General features: G+C 43.2%; 1 protein-coding gene and 1 long non-coding RNA gene across 3 annotated transcripts; one reads left to right on the top strand and one right to left on the bottom strand.

The window, feature by feature from the left end:
- Positions 1 to 216: 216 nt before the first annotated feature.
- Positions 217 to 26,181, bottom strand: LOC105723672 (uncharacterized). 2 transcript variants are annotated; one of them, XR_001108873.2, is made up of 4 exons: positions 25,972 to 26,181; positions 2,392 to 2,606; positions 2,003 to 2,118; positions 217 to 840 (listed from the first exon to the last, which is right to left on the bottom strand). It is a non-coding gene; the product is annotated as an uncharacterized LOC105723672 (long non-coding RNA). The 2 variants fall into 2 exon arrangements; XR_010344226.1 differs by lacking the exon at positions 25,972 to 26,181 and adding an exon at positions 3,403 to 3,876.
- Positions 18,869 to 23,951, top strand: SIGLECL1 (SIGLEC family like 1). The gene is given in 6 exon segments (XM_012461816.3): positions 18,869 to 18,890; positions 20,153 to 20,434; positions 20,561 to 20,617; positions 20,620 to 20,665; positions 22,742 to 22,898; positions 23,925 to 23,951. Coding segments are annotated over 6 exon segments (591 nt in total).
- Positions 26,182 to 27,783: the final 1,602 nt, after the last annotated feature.

The following is a 27,783-nucleotide window of genomic DNA, read 5'->3' as shown; positions in this document are numbered from 1 at the left end:
CTCCTATGTTCTCCTGCACATCTCTCCCCAAATGACCCACAGGCTCTATGCTTTTAATGCACCCCAAATTGGACTCATCTTTCCTTAAGCCAGGTTGTCTTCCAGGTTTCCCATTCAGAGGTGTGAGGATTCCCATCTGCAGTCATGGCAGCTGGTACTCAAGGCCTGTGTGTCTTAGTTTGTTTGGGTTGCTACAACCAACTACCATAAACTGGGTGGCTTATAAACAATAGAAATTTATTTCTCACAGTTCTAGAGGCTAGAAAGTCCAAGATCAAGGGACCAGCAGACTCCATGTCTGATGAGGGCTCATTCTCTGATTCATAGACAATGACTTCTTGCTGTGTCCTCGCATGGCTGAAAGGCAGGGAAGGGAGATCTCTGTGGTTGCTTCTGTATGGGCACTAATCCCATTCATGAGGCTCCACCCTCATGACCTAATCACCTCCCAAAGGCCCCACCTTCAAATACCATCACATTGGCAATTAGGCTTCGACATATGAATATGGGGACACAAGTATTCATTCTATCTCATTGAGCAAGGAGAGCATCACACCACTGTGCGTAGTTCTAACCTCCCACCAAGGCACAATTTCTGGCCTACACTCATGGTTTCTTGTGAAACAGGCCTCCTCCCCTTCTCCAATCTCTCAGATCCCAATTTAGGCTACTCTCTGCCTGTTCCTCTAAGTGGCCACTGTTTGAACTACTTCCTGAATCTGGTAAGTTTACACCTCCTCCAGGTCTTCTCCAGCATGAAGCATCCTCCGTCTTCGCGCTGCCCTGGGAAGAATCTGGAACTCCTTCCTCTGGGATCCCACAGGCTCCCATTCATCTCTCCTAAATGTAAAGCATTTTTTATATTTAGGAGAATATATATATGAGAATATATATGGGAATATAAAGTGAGAGCTATATTCCCAGGATCTAGAATCTGTTAAAACTGTCTTAACAAAGGCAGTAGAAGGCAGCAATTAAAATTTTCACTTCCTTCACAGTAGCCAAGAATTGGAAACAACCCAAATGTCCATTAACTAATGAAGGGATAAACAAAATGTGGTACATTCTTGCAATGCAACATCATTCAGCCATAAAAAATGACTGAAGTACGGACACATGCTACAACACGGATGAACTTGGAAAACATCACACCAAGTGAAAGAAGCCAGACACTAAAGATCACATATCATATGATGCCATCGATATAAAAAGTCTAGAATAGGAAATATATTTTTGGAGGCAGAAAGTAGATTGATGGTTGCCAGGGGTTTCGAGGAGGGCAGTAGCTGCTTAGTGAGTACATGGTTTCCTTTTGGGGTAATGAAAATGTTTAGAACCAAATAGAGGTTGTGGTTACATAACACTGTGTGCGTACTAAATGCCACTGAATTGTTCACTTTAAAATGGTTCATTTTAAACTTCTTTGAATGTTATGTGAATTTTACTTCAATAAAAAATAATGATAATTTAAGCTTTGAAGTCAGACCTCCAGGATCTAAATACCTGCCTCACCACTGAACTTCTTGCTACTTCCATTTGCTTATCTGTTAAATGGGGATAATAGCACCACTTAGTTCATTGGTTCATCCTGAGGATTAAATGGATCAATGCACGCAGACTGCCTGACGGAGTGGCTGGTGCATGTCAAGCTCCCAGCTCTTGGAGGCTGGTCAAAGTGAACTCAGCCACCCGACAAATTCTTCAAGGTAATGATTAGATTCACTGAATGACCTGCAGGTTTCCAGCTATATCATTGTGGCAACAGGCTTTCCACTTGCATCCTGAGTATAAGGGTGTCTCTGTGGTCACAGGGAAAAACTGATGTGCAAGATAGCAAAAAACAAGCATAGGGCCAGGTGCGGTGGCTCACGCCTGTAATCCCAGCACTTTGGGAGGCCGAGGCAGGTGGATCACAAGGTCAGGAGATTGAGACCATCCTGGCTAACGTGGTGAAACCTCATCCCTACTAAAAATACAAAAATGAGCCGGGTGTGGTACGCACCTGTAATCCCAGCTACTCGGAAGGCTGAGACAGGAGAATCGCTTGAACCCACAAGACAGAGGTTGCAGTGAGCTGAGATCATGCCACTGCACTCCAGCCTGGGTGACAGAGCGAGACTGTCAAAAAAAAAAAAAACAAAGAAGTATAAAGCCTGTTTTAAGTCTCCACAGCCAGAGTTTTGTTTCACTTCTCCTTTTCCCTCTTCACCCATTCCTGTAAGTCACCAAGTTCCTGGCCTGTCCCCTCCTCTTACTCTCAGATCCAGGTCCCATCTTGATCTCTTTTCCCCAGACCATGGCAAAAGCCTCCTCCCCAGCCTCTGGGCTCCAGTCTTACCCCACCCAGCCCATCACCAAAACCATCAGTAATGGGAGCTTTCTAATACTCACCTCTAACCCTGTATCTCTCTTGCTAAAAATCCTCCCATGCCTGCCCCTTTGCCTCAAGATGATGTTCTGATTCCAAAGAGAGTTATTCAAGACTTTTCCCAGGTCAGGAACAGTGGCTCATGCCTGTAATCCCAGCACTTCGGGAGGCTGAGGCAGGAGGATTGCTTGAGGCCAGGAGTTAACACCAGCCTGGGCAACATAGAGAGACCCTGTTTCTACAAAAAAAAAGAACAATTAGACAGGTGTGGTGGCACACCTGTATAGCCCCAGCTACTTGGGAGGCTGAGGTGCGAGGATCCCCTGATCCCAGGTGTTCATGGTTATAGTGAGCTAGATCCCACCTCTGCACTCCAGCCTGGGCGACAGAGAGAGACCTTGTCTCAAAAAAGAAAAACTTCCTACAATCTCACCCTCAGCCACCACCCCTCACACACCTCAGCCACATCCTAGAGATCACATGTCCCTCTGTGCCTCTCCATGCTTCATTCATGTGGTTCTATCTCATTGCAACATTGTCTCCTGCCCTCCTTCTTTGCAGCATGCACTCATTCTTTGAGAGCTGGCTCAAACATCACCGCCTCAGACAAGCTGCATTCCCTACCTTCTCCCCTCTCCCAGCCCCTGTACTTTCCCACAGCATGGATTAGAGCAGAGTTTATCAACTGTTGTTGGTGGGCTGGTTCAGGTTCTTGACTTTGCAGCACAAAAGAATTTGAGAGTGAGTCCAAAGTAAGAGTAGGTGAAGAAGTTTACTGCAAAGTGAAAGTATACCCTGAGAGGCAGAGGGAGGGAGAGACAGCCCCTACCGTCTCAAGGGAATTCCTTTTATGGGAGCTGTACATACATATTCATAAGATACTGGTGAGGTCAAGCATGAAAAGTATGCACTCAGCATCTGCATGCTCTAACACCCATTGTATGTATCATTAGCATATAAAATCTCCACCTAGGGATGTGATTTCTACTGTTAAAATGAGGAAAAGTTCACTATAATCTAAACCTTGAGCCTACCTGCACATGCAGGACACTGGAGAAGTTCCCAGCTCCCTCAAGGCAGAAATTTGTAGCTCACAGCTTCTTGGGTTTTGGTGTTGATTGGTTGGAGATTGGGGAAGCTACATCAAGAATAAGTGGCTTTTGTTCTCTTTCCCAGACCATAGTGAGAAACAGGAACTTGCAACCATCTGGTGGTATGCTGGTATACTGTCAGACTTTATCTTGCAAAAGAGTTAGGTGCTGACTCACAGGAGAGTGCAAACCAGAGTAGCCTGCTGCAAAAGGGATCCATGGGGCTTCACACGGCGAGACAAGTCAGTATGGCCTCCTAACAACCTCAACACTATTCATATGCTGGCATTTGGGCTGGATAATTCTTTGATGGTGGCAGTTGGGGGAGGGTGTAGCAGGCCAGGTCTCCCTAACGGCTGCACAGGCAGGCCTCCATAACAACTGTCTCAGCACTGAGTAATTAAATTAAATATTACAAGCTGACAGAGCCAGTGCCCTCTACAAAGGCTGGAATGTAACAAAAGCCCACCAAGAGCTCTGCCCAGGCCTTTCCTGGGTCTTGAGCATGACAAGATAACGAAGGAATTCTTAACAGGACCTGTTTAGGATTAAACAAGTTTTATTGGGGGTCTGAAGAAACTCCCCAAACCTCCATGATTTAACAAGAGATAAGATAAGGGTAATCACCCCAGCACCTGGACCCATTTGGATTAAGTAAATTTACTGAGGCTCCAGAGGAAGGTCTTCAGGACTGTCATTTGTAGATTGGAAGAAGTTAATTGATTACATCTTTAGATTACTGCGCACTTACATGTAGACAAATAGCTCAGAAGGTACATAAACTCTGGAAAACTTTGTAATTTTGAGTTGGTCTGGCAATCTTTTCCAAGCCTTCTCCCTGTGCCTGTTTACAGAAATAAACTCCCTTCTCTCCCAGTTCACCTGCATCTCGTTATTGGGCCAAGAGAATAAGTAGCCTGGCCCTTGGTTTGGTCCAGGAACAAGGGTACATTGTGAGGTGTTGAGCGGCAACTCTAGATTGTACACACAAGAGGTCAGTAGCTCCCTTAGCCCAGTTTCGACAACCAAGAAGGACTCCAGACATTGCCAGATGTCTATCAGGGTGTAAAAAAGCACCTAATTGAGAGACATTAAATTAGAGCCTTCCTCCTCTGTGTTCACATAGATAGATACTTGAACAAAATGAACTTTCTCTCATTCTTCTTTTCAAGATCAACCACAAAAACCACTATGTTGCCCAATTTCAAACAATTTAGTGCATTTCAGTGTCTTTTTATCACATTTATGAAGAAGGTCCTGAGAAATCCCTAGCTTCTTTCTAATTTCTTTGTTTTCCAAACTTTTCCTGCATGCCTACTATATGCCACATTGATACAGGGAATTAAGAAGAAATTACTTAGGACCAGAACAAGGGCATGGGAGTCCTTGGTAAGGCTTTTCTTTTTTAATGAAAAGCAGCCCCAAATCATTTTCTAACAAAGAGCAGCCTGCAAGCTGGGAGCTTGCATGGGCGAATGCCACCAGGAGCTAAGGACTAGACATTTTCAAGATGGCAGCTCCACCTTCCCTTCTCTGCCAGCCATGTGTGCTGTAAGGAGCAGGCAAGACTGCAAAATCAACTGGAAAGCCTATTTGCATAAGATTAGGGTGGGATGACCAGACTTCCTTGTGCGCTCTGTAAATATCACATCTGATTGAGGCAGGGGGCAGTGGCTCATGCCTGTAATGCCAGCACTTTGGGAGGCCGAGATAAGAGGATCATTTGAGGCCAGGATTCAAAACCAGCCTGGCCAACATAGTGAAACCCTGTCTCTACTAAAAACACAAAAATTAGCTGGGCGTAGTGGTAGGCACCTGCATCCCAGCTACTTAGGAGGCTGAGGCAGGAGAATCACTTCAGCTCAGGAGGCAGAGGCTGCAGTAAGCTGAGATTGCACCACTGCACTCCAGTCTGGGAGACAGAGCAAGACTCCATCTCAAAAAAAAAACAACAAAAAAGTCATACTTGATGGAACCAATCTATGAGCCCTATGTCAATCAGACACCACCTCCTCAAACTGGACTATAACATTTGCAAATTCACCACCAGGTGGTCTTTTTTTCCATTCCAAGACCCCTTCCTCTATAGAGGAAGCAGTTTCTCTTTCTCTTCTCTTCTTCCCGCTAAACCTCCGTTCCTAAACTCCTTGTGTGTTTCTGTGTCCTAAATTTTCCTAGCATGTGCCAATGGAACTCCAGCTTTATACCCCAAGCAACCTAGCCTCTTCAACACCCCCAGGAACATCAAGAGGAAGAAGATACAGTGCCTGGCTCATATGAAGAGATAAACTCAGGCACATTAAAATTTTAAAGAGTTTATCTGAGCTGATATTCATGAATCTGAAATCCGGAAGTGCCAGACCATCCAGTGGTCACACAAGGAAAACTTTTATAAGAAAGATGTCCCTGAAATCAAAACAAAGAAAATAGTTTGATTTGGTTAAAGGGAAACAGTAGCCTTAAAGTTTTTAATTAGAGGCCAACTGGTGGTTTCTGATTGGTAAAGTCTCTACTTAGAGGTTAGTAGGCCGTTTCCAATTGGTTAAAGCCTAAGTTTCATTTTTCTAGGATATGACCATTCACTTTGAGTTGGGTTTCAATTTCCTTACTTGGAAACAAAGGGTCTGGAACCATCTCAGCCTAATGGCTTCCCAATTAGTTATTTTAGCAATTGGGAGAGCTCAAGTTCATGGGGTAGGGTTTGGGAAAGGGACAGAAAGAGGTAATTTATTAAAACACAGTATGATAAGGTTCCTATAAGGATGGCAAACGACATGAATTATGAGGATAATTATAGCCTAGGGTCTGGGGACCCAAGGGCAAGAGCTTTCAGGGATGCAAAAGAAGTTAGAAAAGGCTGCTCAGAGGAAGCTCCTTTCTAACTGCAACTTGAAGGGAAAGCCAGAGACAGCCAAGCAGAGAAGAGAGGAAAGCAGTGTAAGTGCTGGTAATATCAATTACAAAGCAAGGAGGTAGAAGAGGCCCTGGCAGATGTTTGAGTGACAGCAGTCAGTCTGCCACAGCTGGGGAAAAGGGAGCAAAGTCAGGTCTCTTCTTGGGAAGTCTGTCTGGGGCCTGGTCTGCAAGGGCCATGCAGCAAGTCCCCGGAGGGTGAGCATCGTCCTTCTATCTGTCACATAAAAAAAAAGTCTGCACTTAAATAAGCAAGATTATTGCAATAAAAGGAGAAGAACCTTTGCAGTAGTGAAAGGGGAACTACTGCAAGAGGGAGGTGAAGACTGTTTTAATAGGGAGTGGAGGCCTTCTATGTGCCATAAGACAAAACAAAAAAACTGAGCTTCTATTCTAGTGGAACAGTCAAACCATAAACAAAAATATCATTAGCAAATGATACTTAGCAAAGAGTGTTTTTGTTACAGGAAAGGTGTTCCAATCGGACTCCAAGAGAGGGTTCTTGGTTCTCACACAAGAAAGAATTCAGGGCGATTCGGTAGAGTAAAGTGAAATCAAGTTTATCAAGAAAGTCAAAGAATAAAAGAATGACTACTCCATAGACAGAGCAGCGCTGAGGGCTGCTGGTTGCCCATTTTTACTGTTATTTCTTGGTGACATGCTAAACAAAGGGTGGATTATTCATGCCTCCCCTTTTTAGACCATATAAGATAACTTCTTGATGTTGCCATGGCATTTGTAAACTGTCATGGTGCTGGTGGGAGTGTAGCAGTGAGGACCACCAGAGGTCACTCTCCTTGTCATCTTGGTTTTGGTGGGTTTGGCTGGCTTAGTTATTTATTTATTTATTTATTTTTTCTTTTGAGACGGAGTCTTGCTCTGTCACCCAGGCTGGAGTGCAGTGGCTCAATCTCGGCTCACTGCAACCTCCACCTCCCGTGTTCAAGCAATTCCCCTGCCTCAACCTCCCAAGTAGCTGGGATTACAGCCACCCACCACCATGCCCAGCTCATTTTTGTATTTTTAGTAGAGACGAGGTTTCACCATGTTGGCCAAGCTGGTCTTGAACTCCTGAACTCAGGTGATTCACCCACCTTGGCCTCCAAAGTGCTGGGATTACACCATGCCCAGCCTTGGCCGGCTTCTTTACTGCAACCTGTTTTATCAGCAAAGTCTTTATGACCTATATCTGTGCCCACCATCTTTCTCATCCTGTAACTTAGAATGCCTTAACCCTCTGAGAATGCAGCCCAATAGGTCTCAGCCTCATTTTACCCAGCTCCTATTCCAGATGGAGTTGCTCTGGCTAAAACACCTCTGATATTTTGAAAGTGTAATGAGTAAGAAAGTGTGTAATGGATAAAGTGTGAGAAAAAATAAACGGTAAAACAAGAGGAACGGAATCCCCAGGGTTGGAGAGGAGAATGGTTTCATCAGCATGGGCCAGAGAGGCCTTGCTGAGAAAACTGCCTCCAAACTACCCTGGCACTGCAGGGGCACGTGCTTATGGACGCAATGCTCCTTCTGCGTTGTTGATTGGCTGTAAAATAAGCCCATGCAGCCTCTGATTGGCTGTAAAATAAGCCCATGCAGCCGCTCATTGGCTGTGGGGTAGAGGCACTCACCTGACGATGCGAGCTAGCAAGTCCTGTGGCAGCTGTCACGCCCCTCATGCCCATTTCCCTGTGCAGCCGACTGAGGAGACCTATCCTCACAAGACCTTGCCTGGCCTGTTGTGGCACACAAGACCTGTGTCCCTGGCAGTTGTTGGGTTCTATCGGTTGTTGGCGGTTGTTGGGTCCCTGGCAGTTTATTGGCGGTTGTTGGGTCCCTGGCAGTTGTTGGCGGTTGTTGGGTTCCTTCATTGAAACTGCACTAACTTGGCTTTCAGTTAGAGTCAGTCAGCGGATTCTTGGGCCGTGGGGCAGCCACAGGTCAGTCAGGCCACCAGGGCGGCTTTCGGGTTAGGGAGGCCCCTGCAAACCCTTTGGTCAGGCAGAGGCCAAATCTGGATCCGTCAGACGATGAGAGTAAGCACAGTCAGGGAATTTGCCAGGAGCCCGGGCCGGGTTCCTCAGCCTCCGCCACGTCAGTCACCTGGTCAGCCCGAGGGCAACCGGGGCGTCATCTGTCTACCAACAAGGTAACCAAGTGGCCCGTCGGTTCACGATCAGGTCAGTGCCCTTTCCCCGTGGAAATCAGTTCATCAGAGAATCCACTCCCTTCGTAGCCTGCCCTGTTCATTGGTAAATTAGGCTCCCGCTAAGTCGGTTTCTTGGAAAGTTAACAACCCCTGCAAAGCACTCAGTCAGTAATCACACAGTTATCCCATGTGTCAATCTGTTTCATTGTTAGTCATCCTGGCTTTCCCTAGAAAAGCAATTTTTTCCTTAGCATAAATAGGTCAGTCATTCCTAAGTCAGCGCTTACCTTAGAAAGCTCAACACCTTTGCATCCCACATACCCTGCTAAGGAAATACACAGATGGAAGTGTGCTGAGGACAGAGAATATGCTGAAGCCATTTGGAACAAGAGACAGAAGGAAAATTGAGAGACGCCATGGTCAAAGAAAATAGGCCGGGTGCAGTGGCTCACGTCTGTAATCCCAGCACTTTGGGAGGCCGAGGCCGGGGGATCACTTGAGGTCAGGAGTTCGAGACCAGCCTGGCCAATATGGTGAAACCCCGTTTCTACTAGAAATACAAAAATTAGCCAGGCATGGTGGTGGGTGCCTGTAATCCCAGCTACTTGGGAGGCTGAGGCATGAGAATCGCTTGAACCTGGGAGGTGGAGGTTGCAGTGAGCCGAGATCATGCCACTGCACTCCAGCCTGGGCAACAGAGTGGGACTCTGTCTCAAGAAAAAAAAAAAGACTTAATTATAAGACCTGAGATTGTAAAACTACTAAAAGAAAACATAAGGGAAAACTTCTGTACATTCCGATATAATATACAACAAAAATTATTGGTTTGTGAAATAATTTTTTGGATATGACTGCAAAAACACAGGCAACTAAAGTGAAAATTGACATATGAGATTACACCAAACTAAAGTTTGTGCACAGCAAAGGAAACAATCAATAAAGTGAAGAGACAACCTACAGAATGCGAGAAAATATTTGCAAAAAGCATCCCTCTAATAAGGGGCTCATATCCAAAATATATAAGGAATTCAAACAACTCAATAGCAAAAAAAAAAAAAAAAAAAAAAAAAAAAATCAAATAACCCAATTAAAAAATGGAAAAGGACTTTCATTAAAGAAGACATACCAAAATGGCCAACGGGTATATGAAAAAATGCCTGACATCACTAATCATCAGAGAAATGCAAATTCAAACCACAGATGTCACCTTAAACCTGTTAGATGGCTGTTATCAATAAGGCAAAAGGTAAGTGTTGGTGAGGATGTGGGGAAAAGTAAACCTTGTACACTGTTGATGGAAATGTAAATTGCTATAATCATTATGGAAAACAGTATGGAGTATCCTTAAAAAATTAAAAATAGAACTACCATATGATTCAGCAATCCTACTTCTAGGTATATATCCCACAGAAATGAACTCAGTATTTTTAAGAGATATCTGCACTCCTGTTTCATTGCAGCATTATTCACAATAGCCAAGATGTGGAATCAACTAAGTGTCCATTAAAGAGTAAAGAAAATATTATATATGTACACACACACACACACACACACACACACAGAGACACCATTCAAATATGGTCATTTTGTTCAACATTGTCTAATTATAAGAGAAAAAAAATAATTTCCTAGCCACGACCACTATCTGTGTAGAGTTCACATGTTCTCATATATGGCAAAATTGGTTTCATTATACATCATTTCACTTAAAGTAGCAGTTTCCAAGAACCTAATGATGATGTTAAGTGAGGATTTATTGTACACATACACACGGTGGAAGTTATTCATCCTTAAAAAAAGGACATCTTGCCATTTGCAACAATATAAATAAGCCTGAAAGACATTATGCTTGCTATATAAAGCAAGTCAGACACAGAAAGACAAATACTACATCATCTCACTTATATGTAGAATCTAAAAAAGTCAAATGCATGAAAGCAAAGTATAGAATGGTGGTTGCCAGGGCTGAGGGCTAAGGGAAATGAGATATTGGTCAAGGGGTACAAAGTTTCAGTTAGGCAGGATGAATAAGTTCTGGAGGTTTAATGTACACCATGGTAACTATTGCAAATAATAATGTATTATATACTTGACATTTTATGACAGTAGATATTGTGTTCTCACCACCAAAAAAAATGGTAACTGTGAAGTGATGGTTATGTTAATTCACTGGATTGTGGTAATCATTTCACAGTGAGTACATACATCAAAACATCATGTTGTACACCTTAAGTACATACAATTTTTATTTGTCGGTTGTACCTTCAATAAAGCTAGAATTTAGAAAACTGAAAATTCTATTCCTCTTATCTCTGATCACTGGTCTAACCATACGTAAGCACTGGTATCAACTTATACATCATTCTAGATCTTTTACTCATTCATGTATGTATAGTTATGAGTATATTATATATGAATATATAAATATATATTTACATAAAATATATATATATAAAGCTTTTACATAAATGACAAATGATGCAGTTTTCAGTTAAATATTGTGAAATATTTCAGACATATAGAAAGGTATAAACATGATATAATGAGCATATATCCACCACCAGCATAATATTAAAAACACTGGCTGGGCACAGTGGCTCACACCTATAATCCCAGCATTTTGTGAACCCCAGGTGGCAGGATTGCTCAAGCCTAGGTGTTTGAGACCAGCCTGGGCAACATAGCAAGATCCAATCTCTACATAAATTAAAAAATTAGTCAGGCATGGAGGTGCATGCCTGTAGTCCCAGCTACTTGGGAGGCTGAAGTGGGAAGATTGCTTGAGCCTGGGAGGTCGAGGGTGCAGTGAACTGTGAATGCTCTGTTGCACTCCATCCAGCCTGGGTGACAGAGTAAGACCCTGTCAAAGAAAGACAGAAAGACAGACAGAAAGACAAGGAAGGAAGGAAGGAAGGGAGGGAGAGAGGGAGGGAGGGAGGGAGGGAGGGAGGGAGGGGAAAGAAAGAAGGAGAGAAGGAGAGAGAGAGGAAAGAAAGGAGGGAGGGAGGGAGGGGAAAGAAAGAAGGAGAGAAGGAGAGAGAGAGGAAAGAAAGGAGGGAGGGAGGGAGGGAGGGGAAAGAAAGGAGGAGAGAAGGAGAGAGAGAGGAAGGAAAGGAGGGAAGGAGGGAGGGAGGAAGGAAGGAAGAAAAACAAACAAAAAACTAACCACTACCCCTGGTATACTCCCTTTTCTGAACACATCTCCCACTCTCAAACATAGAGATAACTGCTATTCTGAATTTGACATTTTATTCGGTGGAGTAAGGAATTTAACCTTGCCTGGAGAGGTCTGGCCTTTGCCCCTGGCTTCTGGAAGACACTCTCTAGCTCTTAGAATGTCATACCTGATAGGGGTGTCTTTGTTTGCTCAGGGACCTTGCATCACACTGAATATTCTAAAAATGTGATTTAGGGTGATGGCTGGCCACACCAGTTAATGTTAACAATGGGATTTAGAGTGGAAGCGGACCGTACCAGATAGTCTAACAACATGATTTAGAATAGGGGCTTTGAATCAGGCGGTATCAGCTCAACTTCAGGAGGAGCTGGATACTAAGATCCACCTTGAGGGAAGTCAACCATGTTACATGATGGAGGCCCGGTAAAAACACTGGACATAAGGGTTGGGTGAGCTTCTGTAGTTGACAGTACTATGCATATTGTCACACATTATTACTAAGAAAGTTAAGTTATGCTGTCCATGACTCCATAGGGAGAGGATAACTGGAAGCTTTGTGTGTGGAACTTCTGGACTCTGCCCTGTGTGTCTTCCCTTGGCTGATTTTAATTTCTATCATTTAATTGTAGTTAACAGTAATCAAGAGTATAACAGCTTTCAGTGAATTCCGTGAGTACTTCTAGTGAATTACCAAACCTTAGGGTAGTCTTGGGGTTCAAAACCTTCAAATGATTTGAGAAATGAGGATAATCAGGGATCCTTGAAATCTAAAGTTGGTGTCAGAAATGAGGGCATCTTGTGGACTATTCCCCTAACTTTTTGGTTTTATCAGAAATGGGATTCATTAAAACAACCGTGACTCACTGAAACATATGGTTTGAGAAGAGGAAGGATGTGAAATCAAGATGACAAGCCTTTGATTCCTGGATTGTCCTGAGGTCACCCATGGGTATAGAAATGCAGCTGTTCTGCAAATAGTTATCAGAGGTAAAAGTTACCATTGCTTTTTCAATAAAATGGATCCAACCCCCAAGGATTTGACCCACTGGATGCATAAGGAAACAAACGAAATAGACAATCCTTCCACTATTTTTATCTGTAATTGCTAAAATGAAAGTGACTGAGGCAGATCCTGATGCTGGGCCAATCTTGGGCTCTGGCCAGCCTGAGCTACAGCTGCTAGCCTCAGGGCTGCTGCTAAAGGGAAAAGTTAAGCTGAAATGACAGATGGCAAAGAAAATTAGAGTGATTCACCAGAGAGTGAGAAAAGATGAACATTTCCAAGAGGGTGGAAATCTTTAAACAGTTATTAAGAAATGAGATGAGTTAAGCGGACACTGAGGAAGTCAAAACAAAGGTCCCAATGGAGCACTGTTAGAAATTAGGTGGACTAGTGGGAACCCAGACTGGTCCCCCAATATTGAAGGGTCCCAGTCAAGTCTGTTATATTTGCCCTAGTTTGGAGGAATTTTAAAAGCCAGAAGGCAAACATGACAATGAGAAATCTGACTTCCTATCTCCTGAGTGGACAAACATGTGATCTAATCAAGATAAACGACAAAAGGGCCTGGGTTGCTTGGCCTGACCTCCAACTGATGACCCAAAGTCATATGCACATTAGTGGTAAAATAGGGGATGTTAAGAGTTATTTCTGGGACTCATGTGGGAGCCCTGAACACTGCGATTCCAAAAAGGTTGGTGAAATTCTAATAGCATCTATAGTTAGATTGTAAAGACATAGGATTGCCAAAGTTGATGAGGTTCAGGTGAAACTTCGGATGAAAATTGGACTGTTTGGACAGACGTTGTGTAAATGTATTATGTGAATGTATTTACCTAAATGTATTATGAGGAAGGATATTATGTCCGACTAGGGAAGAACTCCTCTATCTACTATTATAAAACAGAAGGCATGTAAATCTTCCTTTCAACCAATATCAATTGAATATGCTAAATAGGAACCAATAAGATTGCCTAAGCCCACATTAATTGTTAATTTGAAACAGTACAGGGTATCTGGTGGACAAAACATGTTAGAAACTTAATGTTTGGTTGGTTTAGGCAGACTGGAGCTAAGGCCAGTGAGCACCACTCAATGGTGAATGCTGGGATTTTTTGCCAGAGAATTTCCATTTGAGAGGCAACTAGCTGCCTATCCGGCTTTGAGTCGGCCCCATCATTGAAGGACATGATAATCCTGACACCTGAAATACTCATGATGTGTTTGTAATGTTGGGAAAACACTGTAGTAAAGAAGGTCATGCCCAAAAGAGTCTCGTAATAAAATGGAAATTGTTTTTACAGGAAAATGCTACCAAGGAAATGCAAGGAGGTATTCGTTATATTTATGAAGAGGTGGCCTCTTTTTCCCTACTGAAGAGCTGCTAGATCCTATTACTTGGATGATGATGTCTTTTAATAGCTCTTGATTGACCAACTAAGAGCTGTTTGATTTATGGATGGCAATTCCAAAGCAAATTAATAACATCCTGTTTGGAAGACTGACACTCAGATTGAAGAAGGTAAAAACAAGTCACTTCAGTTGGCTGAATTGCCTCTCTGTTTGGGCTTTTACCAATTCATGGCAGTGGCCAATGGCCTGGCCATATGGGCAGGCAGATGGGCAATGGAAAACTGTACTATTAAAAGGATGCCTATATAGGGTACAGCCTTATGGAATTCACTATAGCCAGTATCTCAAAAGAGTTGTTCATACTCCTATAAATAATATAAGAAGAGAAGCAGACCTCCTTCCTCCCCACAAAGGCAATTAAGATCCTAACTTTTATGCTGGAAATTTCTTGGCAACTTTTAAAGGATTTTTACTATTTGTGCATGTATTCATAAACACCTGATTTTGCCCATTTTTCATATTTTAAATAAATGCAACCATACATTATTACTCATTTGTGTCTGGCTTTGTTCATTAAATATTTTATTTTTAAGAATGTTGTTGCATCTAGCATTAGCTCATAGGTTTTGGTTGCTGTGTAGTATCTCATGTTTTAAAATTCTATGTTTACTGGCATTTGGAAATGCAAAGCAAAAATGTTTACAGTGGTATTATTTTAAAATAGTTTAACTTTGTAACTATTTTAAAATAATACCACTGTAAACATTTTTGCTTTGCTTTTTGGTGTACATATGCACAAATATTTCAATAAAGTATGTATCTGGGAGTGGAATTGAGGGTCATAGAGTACATGCATCTTTTACTTTGATAAATAACTTTGTTGCCCTGATTTATATTTCCACCAAAGTGTGTGAAAGTTGAGTACCACAGTCTCACCAAGACTTGATATATTGCCAGTCTTTTAAAATATTCAGCTGGATATGTACTGGTATCCCATGGTTTTAACAGGCATTTCCCTGGTTATTAATGATATTTAAAATATTTTCATGGAAATTTTGTTAAGACTTAAATGTCTTATGATCCAGCTGTGGCCAATTTCTGTAAATGTTTTCTGTGTCCTTATAAAGAGATTGTATTCTGCAGTTATTGACTGCAGGATTCTCTATAGATTTTTGGTCAAATTTGCTGATCAAGTTGTTAAAATCTTTATATATCCCAATAGTTTGTTTGTCCTATCAGTTTCTGAGAGAACAGTGATTAAAATGTCACACTACTATTGTGGATGTCTGTTTCTCTTTTTATTTTTGTAGATTTTTGGTTTATATATTTTTGAACTATGTTAGTAGGCAAACACAAATTTTAAATATATACTTTATTCCTGTTAATGTCATCTTATCATTAGGAGATATGCCATTCTATCTTTGGTAGTACCTTTTGCTTAAAGTCTACTTTATGGGATGTTAATGTAGGTATGTCTACTTGTTCTTTAGTTGGTATTTGCTTGGTATATAGTTTTCATTATTTGGTTTAATTGTCCTTTACACTTATGCTTTGCTTGTGTCTTTTGTAAACAGCATAGAGTTTGGCTTTTCTTCTTTTTTCCAATATGATGATCTTAGATCCATTACGGGATAATTTAAGCCATTTGTATTTGGTGAAATCACTGATGTATTGGAGTTTAAATCTAACATCTAGGTACATGATTTCTATTTGTCTCAACTGTTCTATATTCCCTTTGGTATCCTTTCTGTTTTTTTCTGCCTTTATTTTCAAACAAGCTTTTAAATCAAAGTACAATTTTATACAGAGAAGTATTAATACAGATCATAAGTATACAACTCAAATTATCACAAAGGGAGCAGACCAGTGTAACCACCATTGAGGTCAAGAAAGAGAACATGACTGGGCGCGGTGGCTCACGCCTGTAATCCAAGCACTTTGGAGGCCAAGGCGGGTGGATCACCTGAGGTTGGGAGTTCAAGACCAGTCTGACCAACATGGTGAAACCCCATCTTTAAAAAAAAAAAAAAAAGAAAGAGAACATTAACAACACCCAAACATGCTACTCATGTACTACACCATTCATTACCCTGTTTATCCTTGCTAAGGACAACCACTACCCTGATTTCTAACACCATTTATTACTTTTCCTCATCTTGAACTATGAAGTATTTCCAAATGAAATTATAACATATTATTTTGTGTCTGCCTTCTTTCATTCAGTATGGGATTCATTCACGTGGTTGCTATAATTCATTCATTCAGTTTGCTATATAGTTCCATTTATGAATATATGATAATTATTTAACCATTTCACTGCTCTTCATTGTTTTGAGTGTTGAGACATCTATGAAATAGTGTTAATATGAATAATATTTTTGTGTATTTCTTTTGGTACATAGTTTATAAATTTCTGTTGGGCGTATACCTGAGAGTAAAATTGCCAGAGCATAGGGTTCACATGTTCAAATTAAGTAGAAAATGTCAAACAGTTTTTTAAAAATCATTATACTAACCTTCATTCCCATCAGTAGCTTGAGTTTCTGTAATTTCATTTCCTCTACACATGTGGCATTATAAATCTTTCTATCTAGTCACTGTGTGTAGTGGTATCTCATTATGGTTCTAATTTGTTTCCTCTGATGACTAGTAAGTTTGAGCATCATTCAAATTGTTCATTGGCCATAATCTTTTGTGATGCCCCTGCTCCAGACTTTCTTATTCAGGTCTACTATTTGTCTGCCTTTTTGTTGACTTATAAGATCATTTTTTTTGTTGTTCTGGATGCAAGCATGTTGTATGTGTTGCAAGTATCTTCTCCAGACCCGTAGCTTGCATTTATCCTCTCTTAATGGTATCTTTTGATGCAGAAATTAATTCTAATGCAGTCCATTTATCCGTATGTCCTCATAGCTAGTGCTTTTTGGTCCTTTTAAAGAAGTCTTTGCCTATGTAAAACTTACCAAGATAGTCTCCTATGTTGTATTCAAGAATTTCGCTCACCAATCTGGTTGCTACTAACTACATATGGCTATTGAGCCCTTATATTGTAGCTAGTCTGAATTGAAATGTGCTGTAAGTGTAAAATATATATAAGATTTTGAAGACTTTGTAAAGAATGTACAAATCTTACTAATTTTGTGTTGATTGCATGTTGAAATATTGAGTTAGGTTCAATATAAATAACCTAGTGAGTAACCTAGGTTTCTTTCACTAGGTTAAATGAAATATCATTAAACTTAATTTTAACCATGTCTTCTTTTTCAATGTGGCTACTAGAAAATTTGAAATTATACATGTAGTCCACATTTATAGCTTACATTACATTTCTTCACACAGCACTGTTCTAGAAAAAGTTTAAAGACTTTCCCATTGTCCCTAGAAGTTATTTTATGTAAGGCATGAGGTAGGGGTCTTATTTCTTTTTGCTGTATGGCTAACCAGTTATTCTGACACAACTTTTTCAAAAGACAGTCCTTTCACAACTCCTATGCAGTGCCATATTTATCCTAAATCAAGTGACCATGTCTGTATAGGTATTTTTCTCAACCAGATAGCCTGTCTCATTGATATTTTTATTTATCCTCATGTCAATACCATACTCTCGGAATTACTATGTATGTATGTATGTATGTATGTATTTTATTTATTTACTTAATTATTTCGAGATAGAGTCGTACTCTGTTGCCCAAGCTACGGTGCAGTGGTGTGATCACGGCTCACTGCAGCCTCAACCTCCCCACCTCAAGTGATCCTCCCACCTTAATCTTTCAAGTAGCTGGAACTACAGGTGCACACCACCACACCCAGATAATTTTTGTATTCATGTTGCCCAGGCTGGAATTACTATGGATTTTTAAGTCACAATATCCAGTAGGAATTGGAATTGGCCATTTTTTTGAGACAGGATCTCACACTATCTCTTTTTTTAATAGTTTACTGAGAACAAATTTATTAAATAAATATCTGCATGGAATATAAAAGGGAACATTGTGCCATGCTATATAATATTACTTTGAGCATTCATTTCAAATTTTATGGCAAAACAATTATACTTTGGGGGGGAGATGTTGTTTTGTACTTCTCACCAAACTAAGCATTATCATATTTTTCCTAAGAGGATGTCAACACTTTTCTATATTAAGTGATCACACCACTGCACTCCAGACTGGGTGACAGAGAGAGACAGAGAGAGACAGAGAGAGAGAGAGTGAGAGAGGGAGAGAAGGAGAAAGACCCTGTCTCAAAAACAAAAACAAACTGGGCATGGTGGCTCATGCCTGCAATCTCAGCACTTTAGGAGGCCAAGGTGGGTCAGGTGTTTGAGACTAGCCTGGCCAACATGGTGAAACTCCATCTCTACTAAAAATAGAAAAATTAGTTGGCCATGGTGGTGCATACCTGTAATTCCAGCTACTCAGGAGGCTAAGACAGAAGAGTCGCTTGAACCTGGGAGATGGAGGTTGCAGTGAGCCAAGATCAAGCCACTGCACTCTAGCCTGGGCAACAGTGTAAGAACAAAACAAAGACTAAAGGAGACATGATACTGGGGCTTCACAGAAAATCTTAGTTGCCTCCCTGTCCCTCCATGCTCATGAGCATCTCATCTCATATAATTCCTGCTTCTCCAGGTGAACAGGTCTTCACAATGACTGGAGACAGAAGCCCCTATCTTGGCTAAGAATACTTTCTGCTCTCCCTATCCCCACATCCTCTTTCAGTTGCCCATCACCTCGCTCCTTCTGAGCAATACGGTTCTGATGTCAAAGCCAGCACAGTAAAGAGCTTCTGCTGTTCCTGAGAACTGTTGCTGCTGCAAATGATGCTTCCACTGCTACAGCTGGGTAAGTAAGGTAGGAAGCAGCATTGGAGGTGTGTTTGGAAGCCAAGACTCCAGGGCCTGGGTGTTGATGGGGCAGAGGATGGGCTACAGAGGCATGGAGAAAGAGGACATACAGGCATAAGTACCAAATAACCAATGTGAATTAGACATCTTCTGTGTGCCAGATCTTGACAGGGCTGGGGTGTCTGAAGCAAATAGCAAATTGGGCAAGGGAGAGGGATTGAGAGTGTGGGTGCTATGAAGGCATGAGAGCACTAATAGCTGTTTCAGACATTACTGGAAGCCCTGAAGTTAAGCCTCTTAGCGTTTCCATGGGCACACTTTGCCAGATGGAAAAGACAGGTTCAGAGGATAGCCGTAGAGGGGGCTGTGCATCAGGGTCCCCGCACATTCCTCAGCAGCAACCCCAAGTGACTCGGGTGAAGAGACCAAGATCAAGAGCTACTGGTTAGGGGAAAATTACCCCTTTCTTCCATTAACCTCAAACAACCTCAATGAAAAAGTGCATGTAAACCTGAAGATGGATTTCTCATTATTGGAGACAATGATGAATGTCCTTCCTAATCCTTGATGTTCATCAAATGGCCAACATGTCCTATCTATTCTGTGTAGAGCAAGGCTGTTTCCAACATTCTTATGAGAAGATGCCATAGTACTCTTGGCTTCCATTGAATCTTCCATCAAAGGCCACTTGGGACTGGGAAGAAGGAAATTGAGAAAGGTGTTCTGTTTACTGAATGGCTAATACTTCACTATGCACTGAGCTGGGTGCACTACAAATCTTAGGGCATTGATTCTTATAGCAAAGATAATATGAGAGGTTCAGCCGACACCCTGATTTTCCAGGCTAGGAAACAGCAATGATAAGGGAAGTGACTTGCCCAGCAGCATCCAGACTGTAAGTGATGGATGGAGAAATTGATCACAGAGCCTAAGGGGAAAGTTGCGGGTGGGAAGAAGAGAAGCAGAGTAGGAGCTCTGGCTTGGACATCTAGCCTTGCTGGGTAGGTGAGGGATCACAGACAATGTAGATCCTCAGAAAATTTACTTGCCACCCCTCAAGAAGGTCTAGCAATCAGGTTCAGGCCAAATGAGGAGAGAGGATAGAGGGGAACTTGTCTGTGAGGCCTGAATCCTGTGGGCTTCCAGAAAGTCCTTCTGAAGCTCCTTGTGAATAGCAAATAAAGAGAAGGCTGCATCCTGGAGAAACTGGAGGAGGGAAGCCAGGAATCCTTGCTGACTCCTGACTCTTCCTCCCCACAGTACCTACTAGGCTGCTCAACTCCTCTTGCTCCTTGGAGAAGACACAGCAGTGCAGCTGTTCCTTCCATGGGATCCCCGCACCCTCTGTGCAGTGGTGGATGGGAGGAGTCCCTGTGGGTGTGGATGGCATGGATGGCAGCCTCCCAGTGACTTCCACCATGCTTGGCCCCTGGGCTAACAGCACCATCAGCCTAACTGAAAAGCCGGAAATCGGCATGAGACTTCTCTGTGAGGGGAAGAACCAAAACGGAACCCACGCTTTGAGCATCCTACTGACGTCAAGTGAGGGTAGAGGGGGCTCGGTGACTGGGTAAGGACAATAAGGGGGATGGGGACAGGCACTGGGCTAGAGAATGGAGCAGAGTTTTGGTTCCGATGCCAAACTTCTCACATGCTCTCTGCTTCCAGGAAAGAGTTCTTTGATTTCCCAGGCCTTCATGAAAGGGCTGATCCAGGGTGCTATCTATGCGGAATTATAATTGCACTGCTCTTCCTCTGCCTCCTCCCTCTCATGTGAGTACTAGAGTTAAAATTCACTAGCGAGCCTACTACTCGGCAGGCCCTGGCTGCAGCCCTGGCTCAGAGAGAGCAAAGACAGGACCCCTCCCCTCAAGAAGCTTAGAGTCTAAAGAAGGAAAGAGGCACCAAACACAGTCACCACAATCCAGGGCCATCAGGACGATGGCTCTGTATTGACAGAGCCATAAATCTATATCATAAAACAGACACTTCCAGTACATTTTATAAAGGAGAAAGCCAAGGAGGGGCTTGGCAGCCCTGGAGGAGGCAGCAGCAAGTCCCCGGTGTGCTGTCTGTGGTGGGCCTGCAGGGCTAAGTACTCATTAGCTTGGTGGAAAGTATTAATAGCATAGGGTAATCTCATTACTGGGTATATACCCAAGGGATTATAAATCATTCTATTATAAAGGCACTTGCACACGTATGTTTATTGCAGCACTGTTCACAATAGTGAAGACTTGGAACCAACCCAAATGCCCATCAATAGACTGGATAAAGAAAATGCGGCACATATACACCATGGAATACTATACAGCCATAAAAAAGGATGCCTTCATGTCCTTTGCAGGGACATTGTTGAAGCTAGAAACCATCATTCTCAGCAAACTAACACAAGAACAGAAAACCAAACACTGCATGTTCTTATAAGTAGGAGTTGAACAATGAAAACACATGGACACAGGACGGGGAACATCACACACTGGGGCCTGTTGAGGGGTGGGGATTTAGAGGAGGGATAGCATTAGGAGATATACCTAACGTAGATGATGGGTTGATGGGTGCATCAAACCACCGTGGCATATATATAACTATGTAACAAACCTGCACATTCTGCACGTGTACCCCAGAACTTAAAGTATAGTAAAATTGTGTATATGTGTGTGTGTGTGTGTGTGTGTGTGTATATATACTTCTTGAGGGGAGGGGTATATATATATAATACAGGTTGAGTAACTCTAATCCAAAAATCAAAAATCAAAAATGCCTCAAAATGCAAAAGTTTTTGAGGCACCGACATAATGCCACAAGTGACCTCATGTGATAGTTCAATGTATATAAACTTTATTTCATGCACAAAATAATCTTAAATATTGGATAAAATTACTTTTAGGCCATGTGTTTAAGGTATATATGAAACATAAATGAATTTTGTTTTTGTTTTATTTTATACTTATTATTTATACTTTTGTTATTTACCATTTATGATATACCCAAGATATATTCCAAAATCTTAGAAATTTCAGATAAGGGATACCCACCCTTTGTATGCAGAAGCCCAGGGGCATACTTGAGGCATTTCCAGTGTTTTTGTGTAATGTCAGGTGCACTGACAGTGCCGGGTAATGGCTAAAAATGAGGTAGAAAGACATGCTTGGCGTTGGTTCACAGAGTATTAAAACTTAGCTGCATTTATTAGCTAGAAGCCTGGAGTGAGAAGGGCTGAGTTGCAGGAAGTCAGGCCAGAGAGTCGTGCAGGGGCGCCTGTCCAGACAGCTTGGACTGAATCCTCAGTTGCAAGCCATGGAAGAGTGCTAAACTGTGGAGGAAAGCTTGAGCTTGGGGTGGGACACAGATTAGAGAGAGCGAGAGCCAGAAGGTCAGAGGTCAGGGAGGAAGCTGGTGCAGGGGACTAAGCAGGAAATATGGGTCTGATCTGGGGCAAGTGATGAGGGGCAGCCAGAGAAGTGGGACTTGGGAATGGCCAGCTATGGGGAGAGAAAGATGAAGAGTGAGGTGGCAGGGCAAACTGAGGAGCTATTTTCAAAGAGCTATTTTCAGGGCAAACTGAAGAGCTATTACTGGACTTAAAGACCAGTAATAATCTCTCCACCAGTTGCAAGGCCCTTTCATAGCTGACCTCATCTGAGCCCCACAGCCTAATAAGCAGGGTATCCCCATTATTCAAGGTGTGAAACTAATTCCCAGAGAGGATGTGTCGCTTGCCCTGGGTCATACAGCAAGCTGGTACTGTTGTTGAGGCACTAAATCAGTAGTTCTGGTCAAGATAGAGCCCATTTGGGGATTCAGGGAGATGGAAAGCCAGAACCAATCCAAAGCTTATTTTCTGAGAGTGAAACATATCAGAAAGAAGCAGGCGAAGAAACCTGCAGCAATCAAAGCAAAAAAGAGCTCTAAAGTCAGAGCAAGCCAAGAACTCAAGACGTCTCTGAAGCCTGAGGAATCAGGAAAACCCATAGTCACCACATTTTCTGAAAGCCGGATATTGGTGTGTATACATTGTGTCTGGTATCTAGTCTATGGGAATACTGATAAGATCCACAGGGAAAGGAGCAGTGTTTTGAAGGTGTTATCATCCTCAGTCTTGCCAGAGTGCACCTTCAGATCATTTTATAAATAGGAAGCAAAGGCCCAGAGAGGAGAAGGATGAAAATTAAGAGAAACAATTAAAAGGGCAATTAAAATCAATTTACACACACACACACACACACACACACAGGGATACATTGAATCCCCACTGAAAAAGCAGTTGGGAAAATCCTAATAGCAGTTGTAGCATTGGAGTGGAAACCAAAGGATCTGGTCTCTGAGGGTACGGCCAGCCGCAGTCAGCTTGGTGTAGATGCCACAGGCCCAAGTCAGCCTGAAGTGGTTAGAGATCAGACCAAGCCCAGGTTACTCCTTCATTCACCCTGTACCCCACATCCTCAGCAGGGCTTGAAAGATACAATGCCGAAGGTTGCTAGGCCTCACTGTTATTTACCATTTATGATTCTCCAGAATCAGAATTGCCCTGCTGCCCTCCTAACACCCTGCATGAAAAGTTAATGTCTTCTGTGGGTAAACCATCTGTTAAATTTCACCAATATTTCCTGCAGTATCTCCTAATCTTTGTGCTGGGACCTCAGAAATGGGTCAAACCTAGGCCTTGTCCTCAGAGAGCAACCAGACTGGTTGAGAAGGCACCTTCACAGTAGGGAATGCTGAGCCAGGGAGTTACGGTGGGGCAGAAGACAGAGGGACCAAACCTGCATGAGGAAGTCAGGCAGGATTCCCTGAGGAGTCTGAGGAATAGTCAGTGTTATTGGTACTGAGGATGCACCAAGAGGGACCAGAAGGAGAAGACCAGTTGCAGGCTCCAACCATGGGGTTGTGAAGAAGGGCTAAGCCAGTGCTCACTCCATGTTCCCTTAATTCTGTGCACAAGGGGTGTCTTTTAAAGATTTGGATACCTCACCTCTAGACCTGTTCCCACATTCTTCTTTCTTTGTCCTATTTTGCATCTCGCTTTCAGGAAAAGCAAGATAAACGAGCCAGCTAAGCCTGTGGAATGTGCATCAGACCTGGAGTCACCATTATCCCTGGAATTACAAAAGCCTGCAAAATTTATAGAGCCCACAGAAACCATGGAGGCTATAATAAACCTGGAGCCCCCTGGACTCTCCTCAGCTCACAAAGCCCTCTCAGTTCCCACACATCCCTCACACTCATTCTCCATTGAATAGGGGGTTACTCTTAGACCTAGTATTAGAACCTCTGAAGGCAAACTTTATAATTTGTTGTTTGGCTAAACCAGAAGAAATCTGCTCCACCCTGGGAAGGTGTCAAAAGAAGGAAAAATACCTGTGTCAGTATGAATCAAGTCCATCAGCAAGTTGCTTTTGAGCCCCTCCTGTGTGCCCAGTACCTGAGATACACCTACAAAAGCACCAGGCTTTGAATCCATCATATCTGGATAGAATCTCAACTTCAGCGCTTGGTGGCTGTCTATCTTTGGGCAAGATCTTTCATTCCCCCACCCTTGAACATCACATGACCCATATCTGGGTGGAGAGTGGGTGAAAAGTACTGTTTAGAGATGGCAGGTGAGAAAAAACATGACAATGGGCCCTGAATGCCAAGATTCATTGGAGGTTTGGAGCTTTATCTTGTAGGATCTTATCCTGACTCCCTGAGAATGTAAGTTCTAAGAGAACAGGGATTTTGTCTGCCTTGCTTTCTACTTTTATCAGCAGCACCTAGAATGATACCTAAAATACAATAAGGTCTCAAGAATGTTTGTCAAATGATTTAATTAATTATAAGCTGTCGTAAGGTTTGAAACAAGCAAGGAGTGACCAGATATATACAGAAACATCATTCTCCTACCCTGACCCCATATGTGATATATTTAAAAGGGGTAAGGCTGGAGGTAAAGGTGATAGGAGGTTATTGCAATATTTCTTGGCCAGATTGAAAGGCGGGCAAGCAAGGAATGGGAAAGGGATTCTGGCATTAGAATGGACCACAGCTGTGTATTGTTCCTCTCAGAATGGATGACAACCTCCCTTCTAGCCAGATGCTAGTAGTTTTCAGCAGGTGGAAAGGTCATCTCTCCCCTGGGGCAGTATTTGTGAGTAAATATGGTGATCCTCAGCACCAGCTAGATGGTCATCTTATACTCAGGGTGGACATTTATGTTAGTCCCCACATGCATAAGCACCTCTTTATAGGCAGTTCACATTTCACAGAAATATCAGATGTGCCAGATGATGAGGGAAAGAAGGAAGACACTGGCCCTCCCTCCTTGGAGTCATGATCTACATAGACAGATAATGAAGAAATGCAGACAAATTTATAGTTTAAAATGTTGATAAGTGCTAGAAAGAAAAAAGGACAGAATACTATGAGAAAGTGCAGGAGAGGAACCTAGGTTGGATTACAGAGTCAGAGAAGGCCTCTCAGAAAAAGTGACACTTCCTTGTGACCTACCGGATTTGTAGGAGCTGGCTAGACAGAGGGAGCAGTGGATCCACGGCTCTGACACGAGAGAGGTTTGCTGAGTTCAGGAACCCAGAGCAGGCTGCTGTGACTGGAGCTGACTGAGGCGTGAGCTCCTGAAGGACCAGAACTTGCAGGGCCTCAAGGGCTCTAGTGAGAAGTTTAGGTTTTGCCCTCACTTGTGAAGGGTTATTTCTTTCTATGCCTCAGTGCAGCTGTATGAGAAGCAAACGCCAAACCTGTTATATAGAGGCTTCGATCCTCAACTCAAAACCTCTGTGCAGCAAAGATAGAAGCCTCTATATAACAGGTTTGGCGTTTGTTTCTACTAAAGTTACATCCTCTATTTGGGAGGGAGAGGCAGACCAGGCTGGGGAGAGGGAGAGTGCCAGTGTTAGGAAAAAAAGAATGAAATCTAGAAGAGGAACGGGAGAGAGAACCGGGACGGGGTGGGGACAGGTCAGAAGCGGGTTTGGGAATGGGAACAGAGAGCCTGGGCTTCATCGCGCGTCTCGTTTTCTTAGTGACAGGGACCTCGGGTGCAGGACAGGAAACAAGGAGCACACAGGGTGCCTTCTTACCAGCCCTGGGGGTCCAGCACTGGGCATTTTTCCATGGCTTGACTTCCCGCACGTACTAGGCTGAGAGAGGAAAGTCCCTTAGCAACTCATTGGCCTGGAGTCTAGAGGACTGGTGGGGGTCTGGAACCACATGCCCAGGGAAAACGATTCCCCCAATGGCTGGGAGACGCGGTAGCGACGGTCGCCCCTGACTAGCTCTGGCTCCGGTAACCCGCGCGCTCTCCTATGAGGCAGCGCATCCCAGCAGCGCCCGCGAGAAGGGTCAGGCCCTGATTGGCTCTGGACAGACTCTCGCGTGCTTGCGGGGCGGGGCTTCGCGGGGCGGGGCTTCGCGGGGCGGGGCTTCGCGGGGCGGGGCTTCGCGGGGCGGGGCTTCGCGGGGCGGGGCTTCGCGGGGCGGGGCTTCGCGGGGCGGGGCTTCGCGGGGCGGGGCTTCGCGGGGCGGCTATCCCCGTGCAAGGAGGTTGGCGAGGCCTCCACCGAATCTGTTAGCCTTACTCTACCTTAGTCATTTCCCTGTGTTTGTGTACACTGCCGGGAGCATCTGGAGTCATTGAAAGCAGTAATAAGTCAACCAAACTCGTTTGATCAAAAATTCAGGAGGACATTCGGTTTTCAAGGAAACAGTGCTGAGGAAGGGCCAGGCTGGAGCTCTTTGGAACCTGAGACTAGGTGGTAAATATGGAAAAAGAAATGGTAATTTAGGAGGAGGGAAAAGAGATCGCCTATGAAGACAACTCATGCACACACCAGGGCCCAGAGAAGTAACTGAGACTGGGAAGAGATCAGAATTTTATTTTATTATTTTATTCATCTATTTATTTTGAGACAGTGTCTTCTCTGTCACCCAGGCTGGAGTGCAGTGGCACAATCTCAGCTCACTGCAGCCTCGACCTCCCAGTCTCAAGAGATCCTCCCACCTCAGCCTCCAGAGTAGCTGCGCCCACAATGTCAGGCTAATTTTTTAAATTGTTTTATAGAGACAGGTTGTCGTTATGTTGCGCAGGCTGGTCTCAAAGTTCTGAGATCAAAACGGTCCTCCCACCTCATCCCAAAGTGCTGGGATTACAGATGTGAGAGATCAGAGTTTTTGAGTCTGAAGTACCCTTACATATTCTGCAATAACCCTCCCATTTTGCTGAGGAGGAAAAGGAGGGGGAAGCAGAGAGGGGACAGAACTTGCCCAGAGCTATCCAGCGAGTCACTGGCAAAGCCCCAGCTGGAACCAGCCCAGGGCTCTTTCCAACCTTTGATTTGAGGTTGTAAATTAAAGGAGGAGGAGGGATTTTGACAGTTAAGAAAAAAAAAGCACAAGTGGGTTATGATGGAGAGATAGGATTTGTTATCAGGAAGCCTGAGTAGCATCTTGATGTGAGGAGGAGGAGTTTTTTAAGAGGCAGAAATCAGAATGGAAAAGCAGAGGGCTGGTTCTTGAATCAAAACATCACTGAGAAGAGAGATGAGTCAAGAGTATATTGCTTCCTCAAGTCTCTTTGGATGAACCCATTTCCAATCACATTCAGAATCAGTTCCATGCTTTCCCTTGCTAGCTTGTCTGCATTCCCTTGCTAGCTTGTCTGCTGGGGTCATTGTCAGCTTCTAGGAACTGCCCTCATAGGCTCGTGGCTTCCTTCCTTCATCTTCAAAGCAAACAATGGTGAGTCAAATCCTTCTTATGCTTCACATCTCTCTGACCTCTGCTTCTGCCTCATCTGTTCCCTTTCTTTCTCCTAAATATCTCTGACTTTTCTGCTCTGAAAGATTCAGGTGACTACATTACATTTACTCAGTCCAGGATGATCTCCTCAATTT

Source organism: Aotus nancymaae, unplaced genomic scaffold (assembly GCF_030222135.1).
Source record: "Aotus nancymaae isolate 86718 unplaced genomic scaffold, 86718_ANA_hifiasm-v0.15.2.pri h1tg000028l, whole genome shotgun sequence".
In the NCBI taxonomy this organism is placed as follows: Eukaryota; Metazoa; Chordata; class Mammalia; order Primates; family Aotidae; genus Aotus; species Aotus nancymaae.
The sequence above is the reverse complement of the archived record's forward strand: the minus strand, read 5'-3'. Positions and strand labels throughout refer to the sequence as shown.